General features: G+C 34.7%; 1 protein-coding gene across 1 annotated transcript in view; it reads right to left on the reverse strand.

The window, feature by feature from the left end:
• The window catches only part of LOC142349137 (uncharacterized), a 271,437-nt gene that overhangs the window by 216,584 nt on the left and 31,812 nt on the right, over window positions 1-23,041 (reverse strand). The window contains exons 4-6 of the mRNA XM_075400552.1: window positions 15,032-15,187; window positions 10,815-10,913; window positions 1,352-1,600 (exon numbers count right to left, since the gene is read on the reverse strand). Of these exons, the coding sequence (XP_075256667.1) occupies window positions 1,352-1,600; window positions 10,815-10,913; window positions 15,032-15,187 (504 nt within the window). The remainder of the gene's footprint in view (window positions 1-1,351; window positions 1,601-10,814; window positions 10,914-15,031; window positions 15,188-23,041) is intronic.

Consider the following 23,041-nt stretch of genomic DNA (forward strand, 5'->3'; position numbering starts at 1 on the left):
CAAAGAGTTAGAATATTGTTGTTATATATGTAAGAATATAATTAAAGTAAAAAATTGTATTAAACATTTGGGCGACCATTATGTTAATCCAGATCAATATCTAGAGTGTAGTAAGTGTAAAGTTTATAAGCATATTTCTTTCTTTATGATCAGAAATGGAAGATGCAGATTATGCATCTATCTTAATAGATATACATACACACATTTTTTTGTTCAGCAGTTTCCACACTTTTCTTGCAGAAATTTCAGAGGTTCATAGTCTTTTTATGTAACACACCTTGAAATACTTGATTGGTCGAAACGCCTTTTTTAAAACCCATTGAGAGGTCTGATGCAATAGAGCCAGTAAAGCCAATGAACCAGTAAATCATTATTCAATTTTAATTTTGTACTAAAATAAATGTAGGTTTTCAATTGATCCAATAATTGTACTGTTGGCTTTAAAAAAGCGAATTCTTTTTCACTGCATATAATAACAGCGCCTATAATTAAGGACTACATGGATCATACAAAACCTATGCTGATAACCATACAGTTGAGGACGATACAAAAATCCTCACAAATTTTGTATTTGAAAACCGACAATATGATTATAAAAGCCTTTTCTAAGAAACTTCCTTAAGAGCAGCTTTCTGCTAATTATTTTTCTGTAGTTTTTTTAAAAATCTTATGGCTAATATAACTAAAACTTTTTTATATTTTCAATGTACTAATTTTATCAGCACTGTGTTCAAGATGCTCAATTTTGATGTCTTAAAATGATTCACAGAATGTGCTGATATGTGCGTTAATTGTTCGGGGAAAATGCTTAAAAGTTGTTGAAAGCGTAAAAGTTACCGCAAATTCTGACGCCTTGAAATAATGCACAAAATGTGCTATGGAGTTTTTTTTTAAAGTGTGCAAAAAAATGTATAAGAAACGCATCGAATAATGTTGTTGGATGTTGAAGTGTTGAAATTATATTAGGAGCATGCTGCTGAGAATGGGTTAGTTTTTAATAAGATGTGCAGAAATTTTGTAAGGAATATGACGAAAGCAATTAACTCAGGCAATTTAGAGATGTTGAATTTGTGTAAGAGATGTGCTAAACAAATGTAATCAGTTTTTTTGTAATACGCGGTGACAATCTTCGGAAAGTTGTTGTTCAGCAGATTCCTCACATTTCTTGCAGAACTTCCAGACGTTCACACTTTCCTTACAAAAATATCCGCTTACACAGGCTAACAACCCAAACCGGGATAGTTTTCTTATGTAACACACCTTGAAATCCTTTATTGATCGAAAATTTCCCTGCCTTTGGGCCGCATTAACGTCGAAAAAATGAAAAGAAGGCGAGAGAAAACAAACTTACGGTACTGCAATGGCATGACCAGATATGGCCTAATACCATCAGTATTAATAAGTGTGATGAATCCAGCTAATCCGTGACTGGAATCCAGGGTGAAAGTTTGTTGGTATTGTTCGTCTGAACAGTTGACCAAACTACCAGCAACACCAGGAAATGTAATTGAACAAACACCCTGACCAGAATCGTAATGAACAACCACAGATGTGATGTCCTGACCAGTTAAGTCCACAAGAGTACCTGAGTTTGCGGAACCTGGGGAAATATTGAAGATATTTATCCGAATTCACGAATACAATCAACTTCGATGGATGTAGAAAAACATACAGTAAAGCAATCAAAAACAAAATTAAAAGTTCAATTTTTTTAGTTTCAAGTGTTTATACTAAGTTTTGATAAAATCAAACAAAACAATTATTTTTACTTTTGTTGTGGCATTAAAGTTATAGCTGTGAAAAACTCCAGCAATGATGTGAGCCAATTATTTAGAGTCGACTTCAAGAATTACAAAATTATTGCTCTTACGATCAGAAACGCGCTATTGGCAAAATTTATAAAATACATTTTGTAATCAATTCGATGCCAAATTATCAAACTTTTGATCAAATTTGGTTCGCATATAACCTAAATTATTTGTTGCATTGCACAGCATCTCCAAGCGGTTTTAATATATTACAATTATTACAAGAATTTATTTAAAAAAGCTCAAGTTTGCAATACAAAAGGTTTGCTAATAGGTGAAACATTCTTCTGCTACTTCCGTTTTAATCACCCACATACAGGGAGTACAGGGGGTCCCGTACATGCTGAGTTTTTCCTATGCTAAAATTTTGGCAAATTCCGCTCATTATACCCAGTTCTTATGTTTTATTTGCTATTCTCCTTAGTAAAATTTTTGTTTGCTATTTTATACATTGCACTCGTTCCGCTCAGGAAAATATGAAAATCGTTGAGCATAATTCTTTCTATATTCCGCTCAGATTCCTCATTTCCTGTTTTTTACCCCGCATTTTTTTGACAGGGGCTCGTTCGATCAAAACATAACTTTTGAAACGTTGCTTGTGCGGTTTCAAGCCCCCCCCCCCACCCCCGCGAGCAAATAAAATCATATAAGGAGTTTACTGGGAAGGTGAAACTTAATATCACCTCTTTGGATTTCGATGGATACTAACGGAGAACAAGGAGGCTCGGTAATGTGCGTTCGCAGATTAAATTCCGACCCCGCTCATCTACATTTCTCACTTAATTGTCTACTAAATGAGGAGGAGATAAAAACCCCAAAAAATCAATTATTTTTCAAAAAAAATGTGTATGGACATAGATCGCCTCCAACGCAAATAAATCAGCGGAGTAAGAAATGCGGCATTAGATACATGAAATTAGTCGTTATTAAGAAAGCGAGTCAAGAGGAACAAAAAAATTGGCGCTTTTTGGAACAAAATATGGAACTTTTCTTCAATGAGACTTGGCAACAAGTCGACTAGAAATGAGGTAAAGGCGCAAAGTTTATAAAAACATTGCTTTTTAAAAAGAAGAATTAAAATCGAACTGATTAGATACATTACGCATCAAATGAAATCATTGAGAGAGTATTTTATACCTCAATAGAGAGCGACTGAGGCCTTTCTTTATCCAGGATGTGTCATACGACTACCAAATGAACGACAAATACAGGCAAAAACTAAACATTTGCACGAAAAATTATTCACGAAAACTATGTAACCCCCAATCAATTAAATGTTAAGCTGATCACTAAAAACAGTAAAAATGTTCGTTTGCATTTTTTGAAGGTAAAAACATTTGTAAGTCAAATGACGCCCATTATTGTGATACTGTGAAAAGAAAACAAAAAACTACAAAAAAAGGACAAACATGCAAAAATCACGAAAATTGTTTTTATGAAAACTGGTTGTTGCAAGAGGAAAGACCATTTGAGGAAACTAAAACCGTTATAAAGGGAAAATTTTATTTCAATAGATAAATGGTCTGAGTTGTATATAGAGATGATTAGCTACAATTTAACAGAAATAAAATTGGCAGGTCTAAAAAATCTATCTCTTTTTTTATTAAAAAACAAATATTTTTCAAAAATTACAGCCAACAAAAGCTTTCGACTAAAAGAGTAGACAGTTTGTCTGGCAACTACTCGGAAACTAACTGTGGCTGTTATTAATGAGAGACTGTTACTGTTATTATTACTAAATCATAAGACTACAAAAAATAACAATAAATACAAGCTGAACTTAGTTGACAAACAACTTTACGAAACACAGTTTTGAATTCATTAAATTTACATGATATTAACCGCGAGAACATAACATCTTCATTTGCGTCTCCTTTGACCATCATAACGTCTTTTTGTAAACCGACTATTGCAAAATGACGACAAAATAACCACAAAAACTGAAAAGTATCTAAAATTCAAAAAATTCTTCTGAAACAAATTGTCTTAGCCCAGAAGACATCACTTAAAACGTTCGAACAAAAGAAAAATTATTGTTTGATTCAACAAAACATTGAAAAGAGCACTAAAAAATGAGTCTAATTTACGAAAATGATGAAACATTGTAAAATACGGAAAAAACGGAAGCCAGAACAAAAAGAGATAAGTTGAAGAATACTATTAATCTTCTTTTAGAAATTTAATTCGAAAGTCAAAACAACCATTAGCTATTTACCAATATCAGTTATTAAGTTCATTTGAATATCTAGAGTTGGCCACTGAGACCTTTGATTACACAATATTTGACATATGACAACAAAAATTAACAACAAATAAAGGGCAAAAATGAAAAACTCTGCCAATTTCTGAAAGAGACGGTGTCGCAGCCTTTCAAACCATATATTATGAAAACAAAAAATATGCTCAGTTTCAAATGTTGTTAAACTTTTTTTGGTTAGATTGTTAAATAATGTTACAACTTACAAAAGAAAATTTCCTGAAAACAAATACATTCAATAACATAGGAGACATTGGGTAACAACCGAATGAATAGAAAGCATTCACTTGCACCTCTTAAGGGAGAAATTTATATCTCTGAGTGGTTAAGCTTAAAAACCAGACTGCCAAAGAATAGCAATTCAAGGCAAAAGACAAGAATACTGTAAAATTTTAATAAATCTCTTCCTCAAAGCCATAAAAACCCTTTGGTTCTCTGAAAACAAACTGTATCTACATTCGACCTCAAATTTACGTATATTGAAGCTGTCATTAACGGAGCCCTGAATAAAAAGTATTGTCAGTAATTAACATAAAAAACAAAAAGAAAAATGTTTTGAAAAAGGCAACATCAAAATAAAAACCAAGAAGTCTCTGATTCTAAGAATCCATGATATTGTCGAACCTCTCCCTCATTTTGTCGCGCTCCCAGCAAACCGACCAAATGTTCCAAGTGTTTGCGAATTAGACCATATGTTGCGTGGGATTCTTCAAATATTAAAAAAAATGGAACGATGCATTTTGTATAATTATCGAGTTAAATGTTCAAAAGGCAAAGTTTTAATTCCAGAAGACTTTCTTACGGCACCTAATTGAAACTAGCGCTCTTTTTGAGATTAAGAAGTCTGTTTGAAGGCTTTTAGGTCACTAAGTCTGGCCAACTCTAACAAAATGGACAAAAAAGGCATATTTTGTGCCATTTTTGATGAAAAAAAATGAATTTTGAAAATTTTATCAAAAATTTTAGTCAAAAACTTCAACCAAACTTTTCAGCAACGCTCTTCTATCTCTAATGGTAACAACAACACTCTGCCGTTCAACATTTTAATTCATTTCGAACTATTATAGCAAAATTTTGCCAAATTTTAGCATAAATTACTGAAATTGTGAACAAAATTAGTCGAATGTTCACAAAACTTTAAACCTCGATAACTCCCTGTAAAAATAGAAAATCGAAAAAATCTTTTTTTTATTCCGCATTCTACGTTGAACTGGCTTTTCAATAATACCACTCACAATTCTCTACGATGAGTAAATCGATCGGCCAAAATTGACTGAACAAAAAAACCAGTTGAGTATATAGTTCCTCCCTCCCCACTAAAAAGGGGGTCAAAACAATAATAGAAGGCAAGAAAACACTGTGATCGCTATTCTCACTTTCTTTTCTACCGACAGCCATTACTCGTGCTGAAGCTGTACACTATTATCAGTAATTATGTCTCGATCACAATTTTTTTATAATGATTTGACTACCAGTGATCATGACGACAATTTAATTACTGAAATTGATTATTCGAACCCATTAATTGACGCAAAAATATCTAGAACGCATGCTTTCTGTACAATTTTCTGTTTTTGTCGTTTGAAGGCTTCTAGCTGGGGACTGGCTATTGCCCAAAACTCTATCAAAACTCCGAAAGATTTGTTTGGGGATTTGCCTTGCTTTAGGAAGTGTAGTATGTTGTCCCCAAAAAAGCTGCTCTCTCGGCGGCTTGAAAACTTCAATCCGGGAAATTGAACTAATAATCAAAATATGTAATACCAGCAACGAGTAATGTTATAGCCAGAGAAAGATAATTGAGTAAATTCAACAATCAAAAGGAATTTTTAAACTTATTTATGGTTCACACTAAATCGAACCAATTCAATCATTCTCTCCGCAAGTCTAAATAAATCCGTCACTTTCATTCCTACCCCAAATAACAAAAATTAGTTGTTACTTCCAGTAGCTATGTTACTGGCCAGAAACTTACAAGCTTGGCAATCAACAATTTTGAATAAATTTGCAGTTTCACTCAGTGCAACTACGAAACTACGTTCTTTCGCAAATAACTCACTAAACAACTACAATTTTCTCACTCTGAGAACTAACTTTTCCTATTGAGCTTTCTCGCTCTCAATTTTGACTGACGAACCGCTGTTCTTCAGCCTAGTAAGCCTCTCTCTCAGACTTGCTCTTTCGCGTCTGATGGTTTTTCTTGTGCTTGAGGGTACTCAACCTTATCAGTTTTTATCACCAAAACGTAACGTTTCGTTCTTTTTAGAAAATTTTTACCTAACGTATCAGTACAATCGTGGGCGTGGCAGTTCGGTCACAAGATATAATTTATCCAATGTAAACATTTGCTCAATATGACCGCAGTTCCTTGGTTTAAATGGTTTTCTATTTTCAGGATTCAGAAATACTCAGGTTTCATGTCACTTTATCTCTTTACATGCGCGCTAGTTTTTATGTTTTGACAGCTATGGATTTGTCTAATTTCTCTTAAGTGTGCTTTGCTTACGTGTGCCCTCTTAAGTGTGCCCATCTCTTAAGTGTGCCCATTATAATAATCTCTGTTTCTAACCATCTTTTAACAATTTTCTTTATGGTCATGATGTTGTAACAATCAGCAAAAATATAGATCTTTCTGACTTTTCCTTTTGTAGAAGATCATATGGCATCAATACCATGTAACGGAACGATAACTTATTTGCGATATTCACGTTTCAGCGTGGTTCTTGGTATTTATTTGGAGTCTGGTAAAAGTGTTCCTTCTTTCATTAAAATACATAAGAAAATCAGTTATCTCCTCTTTTTGTTTGTCTTAAAAGCAAAAGAAACACCTTTGAGTTACCGGAAAGAACTCGCTTTTTTTCTCAATGCATATGCAATTGTCCAAAGTCTCACCAGTTAAAAATTGAGGTCGATCGGAAGAAGTAGGGTTTTGAGGACTTGCGGGGGGGTTGTGAAATTATGGACGCTTGACTTTCTAGCATTTGAGTTTCTCTCTCTAAGAATTTCCTTCAAACAGCCCTTCACCTCTTTTGGACTTATCAATCTATTCTCAAGATTACTTCGGAGCAATAATTAGTCCTATCTCAAACATCGAACGCACTTCTCAACTCGTTATTTCAACTAAAAATGCTCTCTTGCAAACTTTTTGACCTTTTGAACCTCCAATGCTTTAGTTGTTACTTTTTCTTGACAATAATGATTCCCTTTGCTGTATAGTAACGAGATTGGAATATTGTACATGTTTCGTAGCTTAGATTTCAATAGGACCCGTTGATCTTCCAAATTTATCCCTAATAAATTAGATCTGACTGACAAAGTTTGATTATAAGAACTCAGCAACTAATTGCGTTATCCCAAGATCTCAACCAATTTTCTATTAACAACTCACAATCGCTTCTGAAATAATACTCAAATTCATTCACCCAATAAGGGATTACCGGGCTTGGATAAAAAAAATCTATTGCAATGAACGCAAACATTTTTTCAATTCGTTTAATTTTCACCTCATTTCTTCGCTTATGTCTCTTCAACCAACCCTTTTTTTCTGCCTAATTTTGTTATGAAACCAAACCAAATAAGTTGTTGTGCATAGGAGACAGACAATTACTGAATTACAGCTTAAAAGTATCAGTTTTTAATGACCAAAAGCCTTTTTTTCTACCATTCGAAAACTTAAATACTGTTGAATCCTTTTTCTTCACATACAATTTGCTTTGCTTTTTCAAACAATAAAGTTTGTAACACAACTTTATCTGCCTTTTTTGAATTTTTTCCCCCGTGCTGTGGGTATTTGTTGAAGGCAACCAAACATCCTTTTTCTGGTAAAAATGTAAAAATAATATAGCCGACAAATCCCTCAAAGCACACTCTTTTTGTTCTCTTCCCGTTCTTATACAGCAATTTGACCTAGATAACATACCCATTATATCGTTCCTGATAACACCAATCCATTACCTTATTTTTAAAGCTAAACATTGAGAGTACCCGCTCATTTTTATCATATCAAAAATGGCTTTTAGGTTTGCAATTTTAGGTTTTCGGCGTAATTCATAAATAAATACCATTGCTTTCCCGAAGCTCCTCCATTTCATTTTTTTGCTGTGATGATATTTTGTTCCTTTCTTCTTTTCGTTTAATTACCTCTGAGTTCCATTCTGACTATTTCTACCTGATCCCTTTGCAAAGCTAGTCTCCCTTTTGTTTACTTAACAAACAATTAATCATTTCGCCCCAACTTACATCGCTCAAGTTCGTTCCTTTTCTTTACACTGTCAATATGCTCAAGATTAGCTCCTTAACTCTGCAAACTAATTAACAACCCAAAATGAAAAATTCAATGTCTTGTAGCTTCAACGATTTGAAGTAGAATTTCCACACTTTCCCCGAATATCTTTACCTCATTGTTCTTTACCTCTATGTCAACAACATATACTGAGTATAAACGTACAAATTAAAAAATTAAAATTGTACATTCTGACGGTTAAAATACAAAACGGAAAAAATCTGGAAAGGTTAAAATTTATATACATGGAAGATCTTCTAGTTTTTGGTTGGTCTCGTATTAGAAAATAAACTTACTATAATACATAAATAAAGCATCAATCAACTTTATTTTTGTGGTAAAGCTTCTCGGAGTTTTGGGAAATTTTTACTTAACCCGCACAAAATATCCTTTTTCAGTGGATGTTAACAATATTGGGGGGGAGGGGGCAACTTACCGCTAAACTGGATTGCTATAAATGGAAGAACCTATATTTGCAGCCCTACTTAAAAGACAACTTTCTACATTTTGTCATTTTAAAATTTTAGAACACTTTGTGACAGTAGCGTTAGCGTTGTTCATCTAGTTTTCAATGAAGGACCCTCAGGCGCAAATTTGGCATAGAATTGGCACGTAATAGCCATCAAATACTTTGTCTAAGCTTTAGGTCGCTCCTCAATTATGTAACTTTACTGAACAATCACGTCTCCACAGGAGCGCACCAGGAGAAAAGATCGTACACTAAGTGCACCCGTAGAAAAACATTGAACAGGAGAAAAAGATTGGGAGCAGCAGAAAAAAGTCAGCTACTTTTTTTGATGCCTTGGGAGCTTGTGAAAATTCCGTACTTTTTCTCACTATCGGTTCTTGTTCTATGTGTCTTCAACTGATTTTAGTAAACTATGTTTTCGTATGCAAGCGAACATGGTAATACCCTTCAACAACAATTATGTTAAAGCTCGAACAAAAGAGAAAGTTTTTTTGCATGCATTCACAACTTTTTTTTTTCATTTTTCAGGCACTATTGTTTGTATTCAAATCTCAAAAAGCAAAACTAAGTGAAAAAGGTGCGGCGATTTAGAAACTGTTTTTGAGTTCCTGAAACCAGTTTCGAATAGAAAATTTTAAATTTGATTTTTTCGAAAAAAAAGAACATTCAGTTTTTGTACAATTGTCTTTCACAAAAATCTGATTTTTGAACCAATTAAGGATGCCTAGCGATTTTTATTAAAACCAAAACAGAGATAGGATCTCTTCGGGTCAGTTCTTAGAGTTACTGTTAGCAATATTTTTCTGAAAAGAAACTGAAACAAAAATTTACTCTTTGATTTAAATCTTCAGTACGATTTTTGCCAGTAGTTGAACCGGCCTTCTGAACCTTTTTTATTTCTGCCGCATTGCTGACTTTTACAGAGTAAGCTTGCGATTGACTGAATTGCACTAAACTTCCACCAGAACTATTTGAAACGTAAACTCAACAGATAATTAATTGCAAAATTTCAGAATAAAAGTGGCAACAACGATGTGCTGTTCTTCAACTGATTTCGTTCTTTCTTTTGGAATCTTAAGTTTGGACCTTTTTACGTGGCCTATGAAGAGCTAATCTTGCAATATTCTTGCAAGATCATTGCAAGACTAATTCTGTCTTGCATCTTTGCCTTGCGAGATCTTTCATGGTTAACTCTGTCTTGCAAACGTCTTGCAAGGTTTATTTTTTTCTCGACTACTAATATCATGCATTCAAAATCTAAGCGTTGTGTAGTTTTACGAAAGTAAAGTTTTCTTTGAGGATCAAGAATATTAATAGTAAAGCACTAAAAGCAAGCGCAATTTAACTTTGTTGATTAGTTTGTAGAGAACATCTATGTATTGGCAGACGTTTGTGGAATTTTTCGTGCCCTGCTTCTTAGTAGTACTCCTATGTTATCAAGCTTAGTTGCCCTGTCACACTAACACAATGTCACTTTCATGTGTTAACAAAATCGTATCATTTTTATCCCCTTCAATTTGCAAGATACATTAGATCATAAATCCCAGTCCCCTTTGGTCCTTGTGTTTTTTCCAGCCACTATTTTATCGCCCCTGCGTTGATGAGTGACGAGATACGAGAGACGTGGTTCAATAAACTACACAGTGCAGGAGGACCATGATTAAACTAATTCCAGTCCATTCGTAATGCGTAAAATGGATGGGGTCCTGCTCAGACTTTGCAGACCGTACACTTATTGCTGCCAGACTGTTTTGCTAGGTCGAGCCTTATCCCCCTGTGATCAACCAAAGTCCGTCTAATCAGAGCTGGCTTAAGTTAGCATGGTCTTTTAAGGTGAAGGTTCCAGGACTCGTTTTATTGTCTAGCCAAAGTCGATGACGGTTGTTTTAGTTCCAGCCAAAGCCCGAGGACACCACGCAAAGTCCAGAAAAGTTTTTTTCATGCTAAAAATCTGCCGTGTTGGGTCGCGCACCTCGACCTATGTTCTAAAGTCTTGCTTACTTTCAACGCCCACGCGGGAGTAGTCACTGTCATTTTCCCTATTGTCGTAGTCCAGTCTGTAGGCAACAACCTCACCGCCTGCATTGAGTAAACTCGTCACTGAAACGCAAACAATTGGTCAACTTAATAGTTATTGCTTCAAACAAACCAATGCATCTGCGAGCTAAAATAACAATATAGTAGCAAACAAGGAGGCTCGGTAATGTGCGTTCGCACATAAAGTTCCGAACCCGCTCATCCGCATTTTTGGCATAAATGTCTACCAAATGAAGAACAGATAGAAAACCCCCAAAAACTCATTTTTTTTCAAAAAATGTGCATGAAGAAAAAGGTTGCCTCGAACGCAAATAACTCAGTGGAGTAAAAAAAAATTCCGCATTAGATTGATGAGATCAGCCATTATTAAGAAAGCAAGTCAAGACGAACAACAAAATTAAATAACAATAACACCAAACATTAATTACATCCAAAACCTTAGGTCCATTTTCTAAACAAACTTATTAACAAGCTCAAAATAGCGTCAGATAAAAACTGAAACTAAACAAAATAACTAAACTTGTATTCCACTAGAAAACATATGGGACTACTTCACAATAAGGCTCGGTAACATTCGACAAAAAGAACAATAAAAAGCGAAGTTAAAATTTTGCATTTATCCTTTTAAATTTTCAAAGTCATTAAAGCCATTAGCTATGAATTGAAATAACTAAATAGGTTAATTTTTTCGTCCACAGGAAGCACTTGAGACCTGTAAATATTCAGAATATGTCTTACGTCTACGAAAAGAACGTTAAATGTAGACAAAAATAACAAAAATTGGGATACTTTTTAATGAAAAACCAATATCGAAGCCAGTAAATTCATAACCAATTCTTTAAATGCATTAGAATTTGTACATCTGAATCGTCCCCCTGCAACAATATAGTCATATTGTTTTCAATTTATTTTTGAAAACAACTGTTTACAAGGTCATGAAAGCCATCAGCTATCTACTCAAATCAGAATATATGCTCATTTATTCCTCCATAAAAAGCAATGAGACTAGTCATTCAGCACGAAATTTGATACGACTAAAAAGAAGAAGTAGAAACAACAGTCAAACACAAAAACAGGAAAAATCCAACTAAATTCTTTGCGAGGGGGCTGTCGAAGCCGCTAAAACCATAATATATGCCTCTAAACACTTTCATGTGTTCAATGGTGCTGTATTTTGAACGCCAATAATTTCAAATGTGAAATGTCAACGTTGTTACACTGTGCAAAAAACCTGAAAAAGGGGCCATTGCCTGAAAATAAAGAAAAACGTGAAATCTAGCAGTAATTAAGCCAGAAAACGTTAATTTAACGCGTAGAACCCCAAAAAAAATTATACTTTGGTTCAGTAGAAAAAAGAGGAGAAGAGGAAGAAAATCCATCCTTTCTTAGCTGATACCCAGCTAAAAAAAGGACCAAATAAAGAAAAAATAGTAGAAAAATTCAATAAGCAAATATATATTTAAAAATCAAAGATTTTTAAAAGTCAAACCGACCATAATCTTCCGAGTAAAGAAATTAGATTCATTAATTTGTAACTATTTAGGAAGCCAATTGGATCTACCTACAGTAAGCTTTGGTTTGCATTTTATTTTTTTATTTAATTAACATAAAAAAGATTAAATTTTTATTAATAAAAAGACCGACTGATTACAATCCAAATTATTTTTGGATTGTACTAGTCCACGGTTGGACCAAAACCACCCTTGCCATTGCTGCTCCTCCATCAACAACACTCAATTGTTTCAAATGTTATAGATATAGGTAATTATTTAGTTAAATGATCAAAAAATGCTGTTATTGATAATCATAAAGTTAGCAAAAAACGGCAAAAATTTAACTCCACACTACTCTCAATGGAAATGGAAGTAGGTTTAGCTCCAATAAAAGTCTACAAAGATTTTGTTTGTCGTTTTTGGGTGTGTAAGTTGGTTATATTTAATCAACGTAGACTAAAAAAACTTATTTTGGGCAATTTTTGATTAAAAGTCTGAATGTTGAAATATTTGGTCAAAATTTTACTCACAAAAAGGAAAATCAATACAGCCAACAATACTTTTTGTCTTTAGAAGTAAAATCATCAGTACTATTGTCTACATATTTTTACACATTTTTACATACTTTACACGTTTTTTAAATTGACAAAATGTTGAGAATAAAAATCTTGAAAATGTGAATAAAAATAACGGAAATTGGTGTAAAATAAACAAAACTTTTAACCACGAAAGCTGGCTCTAAAACCAAATATATGAAAAACTTTTTTTATTTCCATATTCTCTCCTGCATGGGCTTTTTAATCATACCACTCACAACTCTCTACGACGAATACATCGATAGGTCAAAATTGTCTGAACAAAAAAATCATTTGAGTATTTAGTTCCTCCCCCTCAAGAGAGGTCGGAGCAAAAATGGATTTACTGCTTCTTATTTACCCAAAATATCTTAGTTCAGTCGAAAAGGCAACGTTTCTAAGAAACGTTTCGGGATAGTTTTTTAAATTTTGATACTTTAAATTTTAAACATCTTTGATTTCGAACAACTTATTCAATTTGCACTCCCACAAATCCCACTATTTATGTTAAAGGCAATCTTACGTATCGATTTTTTATATTTGGTTCTCATTTACTCTACGCAATAATTTTAAGTTGTTTTGTACAGACTTTGTGGCAAATTATCAACTTCATTTTTAACCAATTAAAACTGGCCGGTTTGAGTCATATTTCGTGTTTCGCCCCGGTTTCCGCCCAATATAACGTAAGAGTGGGATGCAATGGGAGGGTTTTTTAGGAAAATATAGCTCAAAACTCTTACATCTTTTTGGGCTGCATTGGGCATCCAACGGGGGTAAAATGGTGTGAGAGTCAGGGGGTAAAAGACAGGTTAGCCCCCCCCCCCCACTCTTACAACTTTTTGGTCTGTCAAGAGGGGTAAAACGATGTAAAAGTTTGGGGATAATTTTTCCATTACCCCCAACACTTACATCGTTTTACCCCCTTTGATAGACCAAAAAGATGTAAGAGTGGGGGTAATTTGTCTTTTATCCCTTCACTCTTACACCATTTCACCCCACTTGGAAGCCCAATGCAGCCCAAAAATGCGTAGGATGTTTGAACTGCATTTTCCCAAAAAATCCCCCCATTGCAGCTCCACTCTTACATTGTTTTCCCCCTCAATCTTACATTGTTTTGGCACCAATTCCTGAAGACTGTCAGTCCTGAACCCAAAACCTCTTTACTCTCAGCTGCATCGACCTAACCTGCAGACCATCAATGCTTGTCCAACTCTTGACAGTCTTCAAATTTGAATACTATTTGTTACAATTGCCCCCTCTCAACAAATTACCCCCTCACTCTTACATCATTTTACCCCATCAAAACAAATTACACCCTCACTCCTACACCATTTCACCCCATTGGCAGCCCAGCTCTTACACCATTTCACCCCTCTGAACAAATTACCCCCTCACTCTTACACCATTTTACCACCCTTGGCAGCTCAACTCTTAGCTCATTTTAACCCACTCTGGACAAATTACCCCCTCACTCTTACACCATTTTACCCCCCTTAGCAGCTCAACTCTTAGCTCATTTTAACCCCCTCTTAGCAAATTACCCGCTCACTCTTATACCATTTTACCCCCCTTGGCAGCTCGACTCTTACATCATTTTGACCCCTCTGAACAAATTATCCTCTAACTCTTAAACCATTTTACTCATTGCAGCCCAGTCTTACATTGCAATTTCTGTCAGGGGGTATAATTCCAGAAATGTCCTCCCACTGCAGCCCATTGGAGCCCACTCTTACATTGCAATTTTAGTCAGGGGTAATTTCTCAAAAGTCCTCCGATTGCAGCCCATTGCAGCCCACTCTTACATGGCAATATCAGTCAGGGGGTATTTCCTGAAAAGTCCTCCCATTGCAGCCCACTCTTACATGGCAATTTTAGTCAGGGGGGTATTTCCTCAAAAGTCCTCCCATTGCAGCCCAACTTTTACATCATTTTACCCCCTCTGAACAAATTACCCCCACACTCTTATATCAATTTAACCCCCATAGACGAATTACCCCACTCTTACAACAAAATGGGAGGATTTTAGGGAGGACATTCGACCCGGCGCTCATATATTTATCAAGGAACCAATTATGATTCATTTTGTAAGATCAGGTGGATTTTGGCCCCTTACTAGCTCTAGGCACCCGATCCCATCCTATGTCATTTCCATTGGGGTCGAAGCCACCCTTTGCTCCAAGCGTGGACTCTGTATCGTTCCAGAGTGGGAATGAGTCAAATGAAGTTGGGAATGTACCAGAAAAGGGTATGAAACTCAGTCTTCGTCCCGCTAAAACAAAAAAAAATTAAAAGAAAAATCTCGTTAGATGATTGCAATTGAAAGAGCATTGCAGATTACTCGGCAATGATCCGGGGTTGACCACCATAGACCCTTCTTAGATACCATATCCAAGACACATATGGGTGTATGGCTTCTAGGATACCATATCCAAGACCATTTGGTTTCTTGGATACCGCAGCAAGATCATACACGAATTCAATGCGCTTCGTCTATGGAACCATTTATGGCCTTGGATATGGTTTCTAAGAAGAGCCAACCCGGGATACTGTTGAGGTGGAAGAAATATGATTAGACAAAAATTAGGCAACACCTCATTAGTTAACTATGAAGTCTGCATGATACTTATTTTCTTCCAGCCAATTTGAACCATGAAACGACATAATTGAACTATAGTTGGTTAAATCGCATTCGTTCGAATCATGAGCATACTTATTCGAATCATAGGCCCACAGTTCGAATAATAACCTCATTGCTAATTCCGTTGTTAAACATTTCATCCTTTTTCCCGAGCAGTTCATGTCACACTTTCCTACTAATTTTTAGTGCTCTCATGCTTTGATCCGACATTTTAATAGGTTTGCAATTTAATTGGAGCCAGTTTTCTCAAAAAATCATCGGTTAATAGAGGTTATTAGTTTATCAGTTGTGGTGAAATCAAAAATACTGAAACCAACACCCAGACTAAAGTTCGAGTAATGCGCAGTCTGAGCTGACCAAAATATGGAACTTAGTCAGACAGACAGACAGACCATGCAGAAATTTGGGGATTTGTATGCCTATACAGATGGTAGTGTGGGTGTTGGTTAGATCGACCAGACTGAAACGTACGTATTGGCCACACCAATAACCCTAGACCCCCATATGCCAGATCCAGAACGGTCCGACGAACACTTATTTTTGTCCGGGTAATTATGTGTGAAATTGAAAACAATTTTGTATGATTAAACCCTCAGAGCGAAAAGAGATCATACAAACTTATGAGTATCAAGAGTACAAATGCATTCAATGCATAAAAATTTTGCCCACTTTTTCACCTTCATCACAAGCAATAATCAGGATAAAAATATTACATTTGTAGGCGGTTGTAGCCAAGCATTGAATTTTATGGAGTAGGTCCCAAATTCCCCCGAAAAAAATTCTGAAATTTACATTGCGCGGTGCATAAAATTCAACTTGACTTAACATTAATTTTACATTGCACTTAACAATGAAATTGAGGGCAAAATTATTTTACCTTTATAGTTAAAGCATGATCACAGATGTTTCTTCCATTTCGTTTTATATGAACCTATATTTTTCGCGCGAATTTGCATTCATTTTTAAGTGGAATTCACAAGCAACCTTTTTACATGTATTCTTAATTGCGAGCACTTTTGTGAACAACGCTTAATTTAATTTTTTTTCGTTGGATTTTTAAACATACAAGAAACAAACCGTGAGCGTAGATCACAACAAGGAAATTTCGAAAACACTTACAAAATTTCGCAAGAAGATTTCACGCTGTCAACGTAAGTACTTTTAAAAATTAGGGGTAATTAAACTCAAAGCGCTTTGAAATAAAAAACCACACTTAAATCTATTGAAATTCACGCCTGGTGTAATTAATGTTTATTTAATGACGAAAATTTCTGAAATTACCTTTATCTGCTTCTAAATTTAGGGAATAAACTTTGTTATTAGACTAAGTTTTGTCGACTTAAGTCGTTCAACGTTTATGCACGTGATCTCTGTTTACACTGCGAGTTTTCACAAACATACACGAGCTATTTTTAAGCTTTTAGCTACCAAGAAAAATACATCAGAACAAGCACAGTGGCTAGGAACTCTATGTCTCACCAACAGAAAACGGAGGGTTTACTAATAGAAATGAATTAAAAAAGAAGTTCTCAGGAAAAAAATGCAGGAAATATATAAAATACAATCCAAAGAATTGAAAACTGTTTTAGAAATACTGTAATTGACTAGCAAATCAATTGAACAATGCGAGACCAAACACAAAACATTATTAAAGGTTGAGAAGCTAAAACAATCAAACAAACTAAACAAAAATATAGTCAATGCTGAAAATCGTGTAGCTTCAAGGCGAATTTTCATCAATTTAAATACACCACTAATCGACGTGCAAGCTTTGAAAGCGACTTTTTGGCGAAGAAAGATAGAAAACAGGGAACATGACAAATAATTAAAAAAAATTGAAAATTGAAAAATTTAAAAAGATTTTCTCAATTTTCAAATATTAAACAATTTTTGTGTGTTTAAAAACTGCCCAGTGACCTATCTGAAAGACCTCAACATGTTTATTGGACCGTAAAGCTTGAAAATTTCAGAAAATGACGTCGAAAACAGAAGACAATTGCAAATTACAATGAAATGTTGCCAAAAATTTCCAATATTAATTTCTTCAGAACCATTTCATTGTCTCCAGGGGTTATTCAATAACATATCCTATTCGAAAAATATGAATTGGCTAATAAAGACAGATAAATCGAGAACATGACAAAAGTTTTCAGAAAATTTGATAAAAGTTTTAAGTTTCATCGAAAATGGCAAAACTCGTGATGTGAAAATACTGAATTTTTTTCCACTGGCCTTAGCAACTATGCTGTGACATAATATCAAACCCAGGATAGTTTAATTGGCCTCTGAGGAAGAAAATATGAAAAAATAATAAAAATTTACAGGAGAACTTGAAAAAAAGTGCAAATTTCATCAGACAGATGAAAAACTGTGTAATATTAAAATTTTGAAAACCATCCACTGCCACTAGAAAACATGCCTTAACCTATTATTAAACGCTTGGTGAGTTTCTCTGGCCCCTGGGCTTGACATCTCATAAGGAACAAACACCTACAAAACAAACAAAAAATTTCAATATTCATGAAAAAACGTCGGTGAAATACGACTTACTTAATTGTTAAAAATCATTCCATTTTCATCACAAACTGCTGTAACCTATTACCTAAACACCAGAGGAAGTTAGTTGGCCCTAGAGACTCGAGAATATCTAAAAAAGGCAAAAATATCAGAAAAACATGAGAAAAATCTCAAGTTGTATAAAATAAGCACTTGAAATACAGCTAAAGCCAGCCTTGAGCCTCCAAAGAAAATTAATGCACATTAATGCACAAACAGGCCTTACCTGTTTATACCGTTATGAAAGAGCACAAAGTCATGAAAATGTGCGCAAAAGTCTCACAAAAACAGAGCAAGACAGGTCCTGTAATACAATCTGAAGAATTGAATGAAAAAAACTGAGCACTATTGTCCCTGAGCAGCAGATGGATTGAACAATCGCAGACAAAAAGACAAAATCTTCAGGTTTTATTTAAGAAAACTGCTGAAATGCGTGATTTTAAAAATCTGAAAACTGTTTCAATGCCAACAGAAACTATGCAACAGAAAACTAGCAAACCCTACAGGAGGTTTCTCGGCCACTGGGAAAAAGAAAAACTAAATTATCAGAAGTTTTTTAAAATTGCATTAGAAAAAATGCTAAATTTCGTGATATTGAGTTCTTGAAAGACACTATATTACCTGTGAAATTATGTAGTAACCAATATCAAACTCCTGATCCTTGAAATTTTTTGGCCGTTGATGCTAGAGAAACGTAAAAAATGACAAAAAATTTTCAATAAACTTGAAAAAAAGAAAGTTTCAAAGAAATTGCTAATATTTGTCACATTAGAACGTTGAAAACCATTCCATGGCCAAAAAAAGTTTTGCGGGTCATTATAGCCCCCCCCCCCCCCCCCCCCCATTAAATTATAGCCCTCCATTATGCTATAATTGCCATGATTGGATGGTCGTTAGGTTATCTGAGCATTAATCTGCGGAATGTAGCTATAATGCGAAAGTCTCGTTTTTCTCCGTTAGTTGGCATCACTCCGAATGAGTTTTTTGTTGTTGCTATAAACATGCAGGTCTATGAAGTATTTCTAGCAATCTGTCAGCTTCGTTGTAATGTTCTCATGGAAGGTCCTGCTACCCGTTTTTTTGGCATTGTTATCTGTCTGATTTAACTTCTTGACGCATGGTTTTGGGATTTCGATGTGATTTTCTGCTCTAGCAGCGTAATACAAAATCAAATCACTAATGAAAATTTAAATATTGCTGGTTGAATGAAATGAATTAATTGAACTCAAATGAAAAATTGAAGTGTTCTTCAGAATGCTTTAATACCATCAAATGTATGATCACTTTTACTACTTTTACTATAATTCCGGCGTTTGTAATTGTTTTAATTTATCCCAAACAAAGTTTTCAGAATTAGTTGGATCGTGTTTGTCTTTAAGCAATTTTTTGTGCTTTTTTAGTTTGACAAGTTTGACCTTTTTGATCTTTCCTCCCCAAATTCGTCATTTTGGTCAACTTCAAAGGTGAAAAGTCGATGAAATTTTCTCTGAGCATTGGTAGTCTTTCACTTAAAACTGCTGAGGAGGAATATCAAACTTTTGAATTGTTTAGTCAGTTTAGACCCTGCTCTTTTCCCCTCCTATTCCTTCTCTTGAGCTATAATTTTAGTTTGCCTAATTTTAAGCTTAATCCGACTTGAGCCAGCCTAAGGCCATTCATTTGATAGAATCAATTCATCTGAGTTGAGCCGTTATCATTGCGAAGACTTTTCGTTTGCTGTAAAAGAGTAGAATACGAAAACTGATTCTGAACTAGTGATAGTTGGAAAGTGAGAACTTCTAATACTTTTGCAATCTTTTATGTAAACAACTCTAATGGTGCAACTGCGCGGAAACTAATGATATATTTTTCAGAGGCAATTGTAGTTTCAGTCAATCGATAATAATTTTCGTTTGTGATCACGCGGTTCACCTGAAAGCAAAAAATCTAGTCGATAAATCTTTAAGGTTTTTATGTGAGCCGTTTCCCAGTGAATCGAAACTTGGTACATCTTGATAAGAACATACTAAATCTTGGTAAATCTTGCCAAGATCTTGCCATGGTACTTACCAAGAAAACACCAAGATATGTACGAACTTGCAAGTTTTTTGCATGGCTGTCAAGAAACAAGATCTTGGCAAGATTTCCAAGAAAGATTAACCATGACATGGTAAGATATATCAAGTATTAAAAATTCAATAGCACCCAAAAACAAGATGTAGCAGGAAATCATAAGATTAAGCAAGAATTATCAAGAAATAGCAAGAATTATCAAGAATTATCAAGAATGTCGGAAAATACTGCTCCCGTTAGTTTATTAACCAACAAATGAGCCGCTTTTTTCCAGTATAATGAAATTTTTAAGTGGATGCTAGCTCGGTATGTACATAGTACACACCTTATACAGGACCGCCACCGTGAAGGCCCCCACTAAGGTCCCAAAAAAATTTAAAAAATTGTAACATGACATAAGACAAAAAAGCAAGCGTTGAAAAAACAAGACAGCAAAAAAACAACGCTCGGCAAATTTGCGTCTTCAGAAGAAATTTCTTAGTCTTAACGGCTTGCGCAGAGTTTTCGTGAATTTGACTTCAATTCTTGCATTTTCACTGCATTTGTTGTTTCTTGTAGTCTCATGATTGAGAGTTTTTCTAAAATATTAAATTGGCCTCCCTTAATGGTGCAAGTAAACTTAGTTAATACTTTCAGCTTATACCTAATGGATCATATGTCTTCTTATTTTTTTGTTGTAAGAAAGTAACAGTTATCGTTGAGTTTGCCACTTTTTTAGATTCGGCCAACTTGCTGCTTTGATCAACAAAAGACAGATTGCATCTTCTTTGTAGAGAATGAAAGTTAAATCTCTCTAGATGTTTAAAGTTTCAATTAATGGTTTCATGGCTTCGCTATTGGGAGTTTTCCTAGAGATTTTTAGCTTTTGGCATTTGCCAAATTTTGTACTTGTTTTTTGTTGTTCTGTCTTATTATCAACTTAAAACAGGTCCCATTGACTTTTGAGGAAACCGCAATTGAATATATATTACGTTGTAATGAGCCAAAATAGCTATTTGTTGTCTGGTTTGTCTGGTCATGGCCGATTTTTCGCTGGATTCCTGGTTCATTTTTCCACCCAGTCGCTTCGGGTTGCTTAGAAAAAGTTTTTCTATGTGTCAAGAATTATCAAGATTTTATCAAGTTACGCCAAGAAAATTTCTTGACATGCCTTGATAAGATCTTGCCAAGATCTTATCAAGGTGTTCCAAGAAATTTTGTCTATCAAGATCTTGGCAAGATGTGTCAAGTTTTGCACGAGTTGGCAAGATCTTGCATGACATGGCAAGGTGTATCAAGTTTCGTTTCACTGGGTTGTCAGATTTAAAATTTTTACGGTTTGTTTTTATGGCGGACTTATTTCAAAAATGTTAATCAAGAGCAATTTTTTTTTCAACGAATTTTTGCTTAAAATGCTTTTCAAAACCTATGTAATGAGCATAATAAAAAGACTTGCGGCGCGTTAACAATGTTTTTCCTTGCCAAGAAAAATACTAAAGCCGGAGGAACTCATGATGTTTTGTGGCAATTAATTTGTTATGATAATGAACTTTTGTGGATTTTAAAGATTTTGGGATTTTTCCGTTACAACCTGCTAAACATTTTGCCCCCTAATTAATAGCCGCGAAGCTATTAGGCAAATGTTGGATTTTTCAGACTTGATGAGGAGTTGTTGTGATCTTATAATTTTCATGAATTGTCCGTGAAAACGGCTGTAAAGAAAATGCGGCACGTGAAGGCAAGCTTATAGGACAGTCATTGGAACAAAATTCACAAACGAGTTAAAGCATTGGTTGTTTGCTGAGAAGCTCCCTGTAAAGAAAATTGCTTTGTTATTGCTTAACGACAAGTTTGGTATACCCCCTTTTCTCGCTTCTCTTAGAAATCATTTGCGGATGTGTACCAAAATGTTTTGCAGAGCAGTTTTAAAGCTGTTTTGTTTTCCCCAGACAAAGGTGTCTACTCACTTATGATAACAAGTAGTTGTTTTTTTTTATTTTGGAGCTGTTGACCATTATAGCATATCTGAAACCCTAAAAGATGTATTTATGAGCTGTTTGTGCCGTGTCATCACGGTTTATTAGGGTAATTGTTGGCATTCAACTGTTTTTTGTAACTATTCGTTTGATGAGTGATGTAATTAGGAGGAGGCATTTGGATCTTTGATATGCAAGTATCTGCCACAAAAGTTGAATTTTGGGGGGGGGGGTATAGGTTATCTGACCACTAAGCTGGAAGGGGGTCATGATGGGAAAGACTCGGTTTTTCTGTAACCAAAAACCCTTATATCAAACCCTTAATGAGATTTCCTGGCTCCTTGGGCTAGAAAAACATAATTAATGGCAATAATTGTCAAAATTTTTTTAAAAAAATTGCAAGTTTTGTCAAAAAAATTGCTAAATCTCGTGATGTTTTGAAAAACAAATTGTAATAACTCGTAAAGATTTGCGTGTTTATGTTTGAAGTACCAGAACAAATAGCTCCTAAAATGGTCATAAAAAGTAATTATGTCTTGCAAAAGGCATTTTTACAAACTTCTGTTTCGGAGTAGGCTCTTAAAATCTTCCAAAAATGACGAGAAAGCGCAAAAAATTGCAAAATTTTGATCTCAAACACCCTAAAACAACTTTCTTCCCTTGAGTGAAGGCTTTCAAGCAGTTGCACCAATCTAAACACTTCAAGAAATACTAAAGCTAATTTTGGATCTCACGTTTTGAAAGATCAATGTCATGAAAAAAAAGATGTGAAAACGAGAGATTACCAATACAATCCAATTCTTGGTTTCTAAAAAGCTTTATATATTCTCCGCCAAAATAAATAATAGGGATACAATCAAGTCCGGTTTCATCCTGTAAGTTTTTATATGATGCTTCCTGAAGTCTTTGCTAAAAGTAACGG

This window comes from Convolutriloba macropyga, chromosome 11 (genome assembly GCF_964194025.1).
Source record: "Convolutriloba macropyga chromosome 11, txConMacr16.3, whole genome shotgun sequence".
NCBI classification, from domain to species: domain Eukaryota; kingdom Metazoa; phylum Xenacoelomorpha; order Acoela; family Convolutidae; genus Convolutriloba; species Convolutriloba macropyga.